General features: G+C 37.7%; 1 protein-coding gene across 2 annotated transcripts in view; it reads right to left on the bottom strand.

Moving 5' to 3' along the window:
* Positions 1–12,044, bottom strand: part of LOC127648755 (V-type proton ATPase subunit H) — a 75,599-nt gene that overhangs the window by 24,784 nt on the left and 38,771 nt on the right. For both annotated transcript variants that reach the window (XM_052133503.1, XM_052133504.1), the window contains 2 exons: positions 5,265–5,443; positions 94–219 (listed from right to left, as the gene is read on the bottom strand). In XM_052133503.1, the coding sequence (XP_051989463.1) occupies positions 94–219; positions 5,265–5,443 (305 nt within the window). The remainder of the gene's footprint in view (positions 1–93; positions 220–5,264; positions 5,444–12,044) is intronic.

Here is a 12,044-nt window from a genome sequence, read left to right as displayed (position 1 = left end):
GTGTCAGAGCACATGCACTAACCCACAAGGACATATCTCAGACAATTTCAGAGTTTTAATAATGAAAGACCAGGTTTTTTATTTTTAACTTACTTCAGCAGCTCATAGTTCTTTTCATTTAGGCGAACAGCATTTTCCCTCCAGAACTTCTCGGATTTGTGCACTGGACTCCACTCCAGACGGCCAGACTTCAGCTCAGAGCTGTACTCATCGAAAGAGCTGCATGAAGAACAGGGGAAAACTATAAATTAATGAAAGAGAACATTTTGAAAACTTGTCCCATAGGTTTAAGAATCAAGAATACATCAACAGTTAATCTTCAAATCATCAAAGGTTTTTGCTTTGGTGTGTCATTTTGCAGTAAAGTTCCAATGAGAGCGACATACACATATATATATATATATATAAGCAATATGTCATGCATAATTTAAATTAATTTAAACTGACTCGAGTAGGCTACGATGGAAGGGAAAAAAAACTGGAATTTTTTTTTTTTATCACTAAACTACTGTCATAAAAAGTTATAGTTTTGTATATACATCATTCTGGGCAGCATTGATGCAGGAATACCCTGAACTCTGTGACGTCGCCTTGAAGATTCTCCTTCCTTTCGCGTCGACATATTTGTGTGAGGAAGGATTCTCAAAAATGACTGCACTCAAAACGAAATACCGCAATCGTGCACAAATCGAGGATGATTTGAGGCTATGTTTATCAAATATTGAGCCAAGAATTGAGGATCTTTGCAAGGCAAAGCAGGCTCAGGTCTCACATTAACATCACCTACCAGCAAGCTTCTGTAAAAAATGCAGATGATGCCTACTATTAGGCCTAGTAATAATAACAATAATAAAGCATAAATTAATATCAGAGGTCTGGTGCCAATTCCCAATTATAGCAATAGCCTAGTAATGATAATAGGCCTACTGATGATGATGATAATAATAAATATAGCTGCAAGCAGCGATGGCGGGCCCAAGCCGGTGGCACCGCCACCCCCGTGCCTTTAGGGTCGCTGGTGGCACCGCCACCCCCATGCCTTTAGGGTCGCTGTGCACGATGGGCAATAACGTAACCTCGCTTTGACCGTCGAGAAGACGTGTGCTGTAGAGCTCGCATCAGTGTGGGCTCTGCAAAAGTGTGCATCGAGGGCACATATCGACCACAAAGTATGCGCAAGCACATTTCTGATACCTCAAATGAAAAATGAGACAGCCTACGGTCTCATGGAGTTAATGGACACACGAAATAAGTACACAAGACTGAAAATTCATATGAAGTGTGCCATTTGGGACAGGACCTATGACCGTGAACCACAATAGTCACATCTATGAGGTAATTCAAATGTAGAATAATTTTTGATGTCATAGGTCAATATCTTTTGCAGCACTTAAACATGTTAATCCAGAAGGCCTGTATTTATCTGGAGGTCTTTGTACAGGTTTATCAATGTAATTATAATGTACTCTTATGTGTTCCTATGATATGCAATGGAAGTACATTTTTATGTTTAACATGGGTGTATTCACAATACATAGCATACTGATATAATATCTTAAGATTATTTATCATTATGTTAAGTACACTGTATTCACCTGTAATGTCTCCAATAAGTACAGTCTATATTGGCCTGTATGGCCATGATATATTGCCTTAGCTAGACTTTAGCTAACCTATTACATTAGCTAGTAGCTCATGAGTCATGAATGTTAGCAAGACACAAGTTAACTATATTTGCTTTTGGCTAATTAGCTGTATAGTCGAGGCACTGTACACGACGCTGAGGGAGGGCGGGCATCGACAAAATCTCATCTACCGACCTGATGTTTTGATTTTTGATTTAATAAATATATTTGTTTGACAGGAAGCTGTAGCAAACAGGAAAATATATATTAATTTATTTATAAAAAATAAATAAAAAAACACCCCAGAAAAAAGGGCACTTTCTCTCGAGGAAGAAAAAGGGCAGGTGCTCAAGCCCCTTTGATGTCTATGTGTGCACGTGCCTGAGGGTGAGTAAATGATGAGAGAAATATATTTTTGGGGTAAACTCATTTTATTTGAAAGACTATCTAGGCACATAATAACACTGCATTGCTGTGACTGTTTATAACTATTTCAAAATGTACAAGCTCACACTTTAAATGGTCAGTGCTTTGATTTTTAAATCATTAAAATAGCAACAGATCAGAGAAAAAAATGGAGACTGAGTGATTATTTTTACATTTTACATGCCATTCAAAAACGTGGCATTTTACAACGTAAGAGAGAAATAAAAAAAACTTTCAATAATACCATTTGTTCTTTTCAATGACTTGGGATGTCTATGTTCAGGGCGATTTGGAGCTTCAAAGTTCCAACAGAGAAATTCCCTCCCCCTCCCCTCCCCTCCACACACACAAACACACACACACACACACACACAGACAGAATGGCAGGGCCACTATGTCTGTCAGAGAGAGACAGAGAGAAAAAACACAGAACGGGAGGGGGCACTCTGTCTGTCAGAGAGAGAAAAATTCCAAGAAATCCACATTCAAACCACAATATCTGACTTTCTGTTGGTCGGAGCTAATGACTGTAAATTAGAAAGTTGTTCGGCTTGACGAGAACAATATACACGCCGAGTTTTGTAACTGTAGATAGAACTAACTAAGTTATAACACACTTTATGTGTCCTTTTTAGTCCTAAATCAATTTCTCGCCACGGCCAAACCGCTTGAGATATCAATAATCCGTCCGAATGTAGCATCCTCAATGTCTTGACTTCATGCTGACCGAGTTTGGTGGCGTATTGGATTCATTCTCTAGGAGGAATATATATAATTCCAGAGCATGTGTTTCCAAACAACCCATAATAGCAGACTTCCTGTAGGGCTGGCGTAAAACTTAGAGCACTAAAGTTGTTCGGCCCGATGAGATCTACAAGTGTACCGAAGTTTCATATTATTACATGCAAGCATGTTTGATATATGGACAAGTGTTCGAATCCCATTCCAGGGGCGCTGTCGAGCCCCCTGCCACGCTCGGTACCATCTTCGCCCGCCCTGATGGCCACGGGTTCGTGTGCAAAGTTTCAAGAGTTTTCGAGCACGCTAAAGGCCCCAAAACCTTGAAAAACAAAAATAAAAGCATTCTCACTCAACAGCCAAATCATCCCCCTCCCCCCAGACACAGAGAGACGTAGGGTCAGTGGGAGAGGCAGAGAAAATGCTCCAAAACATCCACATTCAAACCAAAATATCTGACTTTCTGTTGGTCTGAGCTAATGACTGCAAATTAGAAAGTTGTCCGGCTCGATGAGAACAATATAATTACTGAGTTTTGTGACTGTGGGTCAAAGTGTAAAACCAACCCCCTCACTTTTGTCAAAAGGTGGCGCTACTGAGCCCCTGCACCACTCCCGTTTCTGAAACTTTGCACATGTCTACTGGCTAATAAATGTGATGTGTCTGTCGAGTTTCATGCAATTTCAAGAATGCTAAGAGTCTCAAAAGCATCAAAAAAGAATATTCGAGTTTGAAGCATTGTCGCGCAACAGTATCCAAGATATCAATAATCCTTTCACATGTCTACATCTGCCGTGTGTTTACATTACACACCAAAAGTTTTAAGTAAATCGGGTAAAAATAAGAGGGTGATTTCAAAGCATTTTGAAAGTGACACACTTCCTTCTGCCAGTTGGTGGCGCTTATAACTTTGACTCACAATAGTCACATCCATGCGATCGGCCTGTTACAGCTAACACACTGCTGAAGTTTCATCGAGATCAATTAATGTATGCAGAAGTTATAACACACTTCCTGTTTCTCTTTTGCGCCATCATTTCGCTTCCTCGCCACGGCCAAACCGTTCGAGATATCAAAAATCCGCCGCAATTTTTCATCCTCAATGTCTTTAATTCATGCTGACTGAGTTTCGTGGCGATTGGTGGAATTCTCTAGGAGTATTTCAAATTCCATTGCATGCGTTTCCAAACAACCCTAAATAGACGATTTCCTGTTGGGCTGGGGTACAAAGTAAAAGTATGAAGGATATATGAAACGATGAGATCTATATGTGTACCAAGTTTCAGTATTATTACATGCAAGCATGTTTGATTTATGGACCAAGTTTTCGACCTCGCTCCAGGGGGCCGTCGAGCCCCCTGCCACGCTCGGTACTAGCTTCAGCCCGCCCTAATGGCCGGGGTTCTGACCCTTGTGCAAAGTTTCAAGAGTTTTAGAGCACGTTAAGAGCCCCAAAATTGCCCGAATATTCGAAAAAAAATTATATTCTAACGAAAACAATAGGGCCTTGCCTTTTCAAGGCTTGGGCCCTAATAATAATAATAATAACAACAATAAAGCATGTAACCTCATATGATTATATAGCAATAGCCTAGTAATGATGATAGGCCTACTACTACTCATAATAATAATAATAATGCCTGCAAGCTCACATTAGAAGTCTGGTGCTACTGCCAATAATAATAATAATAATAATAATAATAACAACAATAAAGCATGGGGCTGGGCGGAAAAATGTTGCGAACCCAGCTTGCAAAAGGTTGAGAACCCCTGACATAGAGGAACAATGGGTGCATTCAAAAGCCAAAACATTTTGCTTTCAGAGGCTTAATATAGAGTTAGAATGAAAATAAGGTACATTTTGAACTGTTCTGAGACCAGTGCAGACAGACAACACACTGGAGGTTATGTCATTCACTAAATAGGGACCAAGGGATCATCCTATATGCAGCTAAGTGCATTCAATACAAACATCTTATCAAAAGTTCAGTTAAAGCTGCAGATAATGTTTGCACCACTCAACATGTTTGGCAGACATGGGACAATGTATAATCAGCACTTAGATTGTATAATTTTATTTTAACCTGGTTGGCAGTGATTGGATGCCTTGAATCAGAAATAAGTATGTTAATTTCTGGTGTAATGTGTCTCAAAAGCATGAATAACCAACACTCCTGGAAACATAATAACAATTTTACTTTCTATAGCCTGGTATTAATAAAAAATCAGAACGTAGTCCCACTGCACACATGTGATGCCATAAATTTGTAAAACTATTTGTTCTTGAATTATTTAATTTATTTATTTTTTGGCATGTTTATTAGGTGCTACTATTTTCAAATCAAAAAGGGAAATGGAAAATGCACACAGCAGTAACACTCAGGTCTCAGGAGGATATATATATATATATATATATATATATATCTATATATATATATATATATATATATATATATATATAAAAATGGCATTTACCTGAGATCCTGAACGCTCTCTCCCAGTTTCTCAAGCAGAAACTTGATGTCATCTGTAATGTCTTCATCATCGTATTTCTGCTGGTCCAGGTTCTCCAGCTGTTTAAGCACTTTGCACTGGATCATGGCAAGAGCGTATTCTTGACGGGTCTCTCTTTCAGCAGACTTCTCCAGCAGGTTCTACAACAACAACCCCACCAAACTTATGAACATCATAAACTGTAGCATATACTCAGGATAATGTTCGGCAGTACCACAAATTAGGATTTCTACAACAAATATGGTGGTATGGTGATTTGCACAAACAGATATTTAAATTAACTTCTCAATTAAGGTAAGTATTTCCAAAAGGTATTCAAAGGGGATAACATGTTCCCATGGTGTTTAGTATTAGTGCCTGACCAATTTATCGGGCACTACAGATATATAGGTATTGGCATATATGTTCACCGATGTGCGCAGATATAAAAACTTTTTTTTGAACATATAATGCAGAAAACAATGCATGAGAATAGTGTCATAATGTAGTTTGTCCAGCAGAGCATGCTACGACTCCACTGTTTACAGAGCTGGGCTGACAGTGGTTCTGCAGACAGTGCGGAGTTAAGCAGTGTGGAGTTAAGCGGTGTATTCACGGTAAATTGCTAACTATTTTGTGAAATACATACTGGAAAGTTTATAAACAATGATTTATCATTTTCCCTTTTCAATACAACTAATATAACATTAACCCTGTCCCTGACAACCATGTCACTCAGGTTTATCACACCTGTTTGCTATGTTATCCAGCTATAGTTTGTCAGAGCATCTTTTTGAAGCTCAGCAGACAACGGTGCAGTGGTGGATTGTGTCTATTGAGTGTTGATTTCATGCTATGTTGTTACCTAGTTGGTGAGACACAATGCTGGAAAGTAAATAAAGTTCATCTTTTGCTCTCCATGATGAACTTATAACTAGCTAACCATGTAGCTATTTTCATTGCTTTTCAGCTGAGTGGAAGATAATGTGTACACATACATTCACCAAACTGTTTTGTTCAGGATTGGCAGTTTGGTACCCACTTCAACGGAAAAATTCCAGTCATTGCATTTACAAAATGTAATGTTTATAAGTCTGGTTTTCCACCGTTGAAAGTTTCCCCTGAACTTGTATAGCAGAATCTCTTGACTCGGCAGGTGTAAATGCTTATTTTACAACCTGCCCCTAATTGACTGGCAGTATTAACATAGTCAGCATTTGACTGATACTAAACATTTACATTTACATTTATGCATTTGGCAGACTCTTTTATCCAAAGCGACTTACAGTGCAATTATTACAGGGACAATCCCCCCGGAACAACCTGGAGTTAAGTGCCTTGCTCAAGGACACAATGTTGGTGGCTGTGGGGTTAGAACCAATGACCTTCTGTTTAACAACCCTGTGCATTAGCCACTACGCCACCACCACTCCAGTACTTTTAAATGTTTAAATGGTAAGCAACTGACTGATAATGAACATACAGTACAGATTTTTATTTAGCTATTTATTGTATTTTTATTTATTCTTTATTTTCTCAGTGTTCATTTCTAGAATTTGCTGACAATGTATAATAATAATAATAATAATAATAATAATAATGTCAAATATTCTTTGATAAAATATTTGTTTAAGAAAGCAGCTTTCTAAGCACCTTTGCATAGCCATATTATTGCAAAATCAGTGTACAATACACATAGAAAAAGTCTGCTTACGTGCCATCTCAAAAATTAACTATATCGGCCACCAAATCGGTAATCTGCGAATTTTCCCCTTCTAAAATCAGTATCAGTCCAAAAAAAAAATCCCATATCGGTCAGGCTCTATTTAGTATTAAAGACATAAGACCTACAATATGAATTATTGAGATGCGTGTTGTAAGGAAAATGTCAGGATGTACAGACTTTAAATGTGAATTTGCTGAACTTTTTCCCTCTTCTTGAGGTCAGAAATATTTTTGCAACCACATAGTGTATATACAGTAGTGTTTTGCAGACACCTGTTTGACATGGACCCTTTGGAGTTCAATGGAGAACCAATAGTGAATCTCAGCAATGTGCAAAGCAATGTGACCTGATCAGGAAATTATGCCATATTAAAATAAGTGTTGTTTTGTCTCAGAGGTAAAAAAATGGGTTCATTTGGAAATGCTAACAGGAATTGGCTTTCTTTTCAAACCCTGCTCTCAGCAGAAGTAAGTGTTGCTCATTGAAAGCTCATTTAGAGACATGCCTTCATTTGACATCATTGAAATATTCAATTCTTCTAGATGCTACCATAATTCAGTCATCAACTTAAATAGCTTAGATAGCAATGAATAAAATATCAAATTAGCTCATGCCACGGATCTAATTTAATATCAGTTAATGGAAATTATTATGCTCAGATGTAAAAAAATATATAACTGCAAGCAGCAATTAACGGAGTTCAAGCCTTTAAGATCCTTTAACTACATATGCAACAGATATTAAGTATTAATTAGACAGCCTCTTAGCAACTAAAACAATGTTAAAGTGCCTTCATTTTGCACCACTAAGGAGCATAGGTATGCAATTATTTTCATGTGTCCTCAGAATGACGGCATACATAAGTGTCTCAAATTTTATGAAAATATAAAGATTTATAACTGTTTAAGTAAAAGTGGCCATGCCCAATGCATATGTTTTGGTGTAGTTTTGCGACGATGAATCTAGAACTATTTTTGTTCATTATTATAAATTGGATTCCAGAGAATCGTTCTGCACTGGTTTGGTTTCAATCAGGTGAACGGCTTAGGACTAGTTCAAATAACTGCTAAAAGTTATTTTGTTGATGGCTATGTTTTTCAAGGAATTCAACTGTTCTCAAAGACCTTGATGCCACCTTGGACACAGGCACTGCAAGCATAATTTAAAGTTGATCGGTCCAGTGGTTCCATTGTTAGAACCTTTTTGAAATAGTTTTACTATTATAGTGCCATCAAGATGTAAAGACCCAAAAATATTTTATTGTCCTTAGAATAACCCTATACATATTTGTTCCAAATTTGTTGAGAATATCTATATTGTTCAGGAGTTAACCATTTTAGTAAAAGTGGCCACCCCCATTATGTGCATTTTGGCATACCGTTTGATGTTGAATAAAAATTTCCAAAATCATTTCATAACTTTTCTTTTTGGGCTCCAGAGATCTTTCTGCACTTGTTTGGTTCTGATCGGGAGAACAGCCAAGGACTAGTTTGAAAAAGTAGTTTTTTCAAATCATCTGAAGTATTTATTGAATGTTTTGTTTCAGACCAATGATACTTGATGCAAAGTTGTTTAGAAAGAGGAAATATACAATATGGTATGAATAATGTGTGTCTTTGTGAAACATAGCAGTATATATGATTACATTACATGCATGCAGGGGCGAAAATTTCATCAAAATGTTGGGGGGGACAATAAACATAACAGTTCTCAAGAGCAATTTTTGAAGGGGACACCAAGGGTTTTTTTGTTGTTGCCCCGTTTGCATTTGTATTATTTTATTTCTTAAACAATTATTTTAAGAATATATCATTATATTATTTACAATACACATATTTTTATGATATTTTATGGGGGGACAACACTCAGACAGGGGGGGTCCTGACCCCCCCCGCGATTTCCGCCTATGCATGCATGTAAAACGTGATAGAACCTCCCAGTTGCCAATTTTGCACAGACCTTTCAGGCCAAGAAACAAATAGGCCTACAAGTTTTTGTTCTGATCTGCCTATATAAAAGCTGATGAAATCTGATTGGTTGATAGTGGTCATTTAAAGATATGCAAATATCCTCTGTTGATGGCACCTTGGACAAAAACACAAAAACCACCAACGGTTGGATAGTTAGAGCAATTTTTAGTTTTTAAATTATTATAGTGCCACCAAGAGGCAGTGGCATGCAACTTTTTTGTGTGTTTTCAGTATGACTCTTTCAAATCTTCCAAATACGGTAATATCTCAATCCGTTCAAAATTAATAACAATTTCTGTAAAGTGGCCACTGTCACTACGTAACTTTTAGTGATACATTTCTGCACTGGTTTGGTTCCGATCGGGTGAATGGCCTAAGATGGGTTTCTTTAGATTTAAAAATAAATAAATAAAAAAACAGCAGGAAAACGAAGGGGCTGAGGTAAAAATGTCCAGATCTTAAAATAATTTTGTTTCTAACCTTAATGTTTCAAAAGTTATGGCCCAAAATTAGATTTTTTTGTTTTGTTCACTATAGCAACTTTATCATGGTGCAATTAGATATAACAAATTGTAACTTTCTGGAGGCTGAACCCAGCGTCAAGCGTCACATTACCCTCCACATGACAAGAGTTGCAGAAAGCATCACAGAGGGGCAATTTTACAAGTTTGCCACGGAAAAAATGCGGGAGGTGTGCACAATAAACATTGAAAACATGTATTTGGAAGAGAGAAAAAAGCTTGCAGTTTCTTTGATAGCAGAAAGTAATAAAAGGACTTTATGTTTAGGTGAGTTTTCTTGGTGAATTTAAATGAGTTCAATAACTGGGTTCTCTGATATTCATAAACGATAAGGTAACATTCAATGTCTCTTCACAAATTTGGACAGTTTTTAAATATTTGTTGTTGCTTAGTACTCTCAAAGACATTACATTTCTCCAAAAGGTGAAGAGTTTGGATCCCTGAAATAATTTTTTGTTCATGCATTGATATATTTTGTGGAATTTGACAATCTTCAAGGCACAGTAGTTGGGAAACACTGGACTATAGTATTGGTATCTGTTCATTTATAAATAAATGTGGCTTATTGCCATCATATCTCTGTTCTCTTACCCAACAGAAAATTGCTGTGAATTATTCCTTACATTCTCAGAATTTCTATACCCTTTTGGTTCCATTTGTTCAAACAGAATTAGGGAAACAAAATTTTCGGTATGCTGCCCCCTGTAATTGGAACACTCTACAAAATAATTTAAAGATAAAATGGCTGGTGTCAATGTGTACCTTTAAATATCTTTTTGAGAATTTGAGAAAGACAAATGTTTTTAAATATTTCTTTCTCTTTTAACTTCTTTGAGAATGTATTTTTTATTTGGATTTGTCTCGTTATATGTTATTTAAGACTGTAAACATCTGCGGCTGCCTGTCTTGGCCAGGACACTTCTGTAAATGTAAAATAGATTCTTAATCTCAGGGAGTTTTATTTTCTGGTTAAATAAAGGACAAATAAACATAAAAAATAAATAAAATAGTGCCACCTATGGGCCGATTGGGCCTATTCAATGTGCATATTGAGCCAGCCAGACTAGTACCATCCCTGAAAGTTTAAAGTCTCTAGGCCTTACAGTTTGGTCTGCAAGATCAAGGCAGAATAATCATAATAATAATAATAAATATAGCTGCAAGCAGCAATTATTGGGGTTAAGGCACCGTAGGGCATTTAAGCCCATATTCTGCATTATATTAAGCATTTCTTAAACAATATGCAACAAAGACAATGCACAAATTGACTACGAAATGCCAACTCAATGGGAATAGAGGTCCCGTAGTTAAAGTCATTTTACATTTTGTTATTTTTATAGTGCCACCAAGTGGCCAAGACCCATTTCTTTGTATGTTTGTCCTCATAATGAGCCCTTACATAAGTGTCAAATTTTGTGACAATATCTCATTCCATTTAAGAGTTATACAGTATCTCACAAAAGTGAGTACACCCCTCACATTTTTGTAAATATTTGATTATATCTTTTCATGTGACAACACTGAAGAAATGACACTTTTCTGCAATGTAAAGTAGTGAGTGTACATCTCGTATAACAGTGTAAATTTGCTGTCCCCTCAAAATAACTCAACACACAGCCATTAATGTCTAAACCTCCAAAAACGAATACACCCCTAAGTGAAAATGTCCAAATTGGGCCCAAAGTGTAAATAGTTTGTGTGGCCACCATTATTTTCCAGCACTGCTTTAACCCTCTTGGGCATGGAGTTCACCAGAGCTTCACAGGTTGACACTGGAGTCCTCTTCCACTCCTCCATGACGACATCATGGAGCTGGTGGATGTTAGAGACCTTGTGCTCCTCCACCTTCCATTTGAGGATGCCCCACAGATGCTTTAGGGGTTTAGGTCTGGAGACGTGCTTGGCCAGTCCATCACCTTCACCCTCAGCTTCTTTAGCAAGGCAGTGGTCATCTTGGAGGTGTGTTTGGGGTTGTTATCATGCTGGAATACTGCCCTGCGGCCCAGTCTCCGAAGGGAGGGGATCATGCTCTGCTTCAGTATGTCACAGTACATGTTGGCATTCATGGTTCCCTCAAAGAACTGTAGCTCCCCAGTGCCGGCAGCACTCATGCAGCCCCAGACCATGACACTCCCACCACCATGCTTGACTGTAGGCAAGACACACTTGTCTTTGTACTCCTCACCTGGTTTCCACCACAGACGCTTGACACAATCTTAACCAAATAAGTTTATCTTTGTCTCATCAGACCACAGGACATGGTTCCAGTAATCCATGTCCTTAGTCTGCTTGTCTTCAGCAAACTGTTTGTGGGCTTTCTTGTGCATCATCTTTAGAAGAGGCTTCCTTCTGGGACGACAGCCATGCAGACCAATTTGATGCAGTGTGCGGCGTATGGTCTGAGCACTGACAGGCTAAAATGGCCCAATCTACTACTACTTGTATTTTGCATGCCATCGACACATAAAATCAAAAGTTCAATATTTTTATGATAATTATTGATAAATAGACTCCAAAGAATATTATGGCACTGGGTTCGTACGAA

Source organism: Xyrauchen texanus, chromosome 9, assembly GCF_025860055.1.
Source record: "Xyrauchen texanus isolate HMW12.3.18 chromosome 9, RBS_HiC_50CHRs, whole genome shotgun sequence".
Classification (NCBI taxonomy): Eukaryota; Metazoa; Chordata; class Actinopteri; order Cypriniformes; family Catostomidae; genus Xyrauchen; species Xyrauchen texanus.
This window is presented reverse-complemented; position numbering and strand designations above follow the sequence as displayed.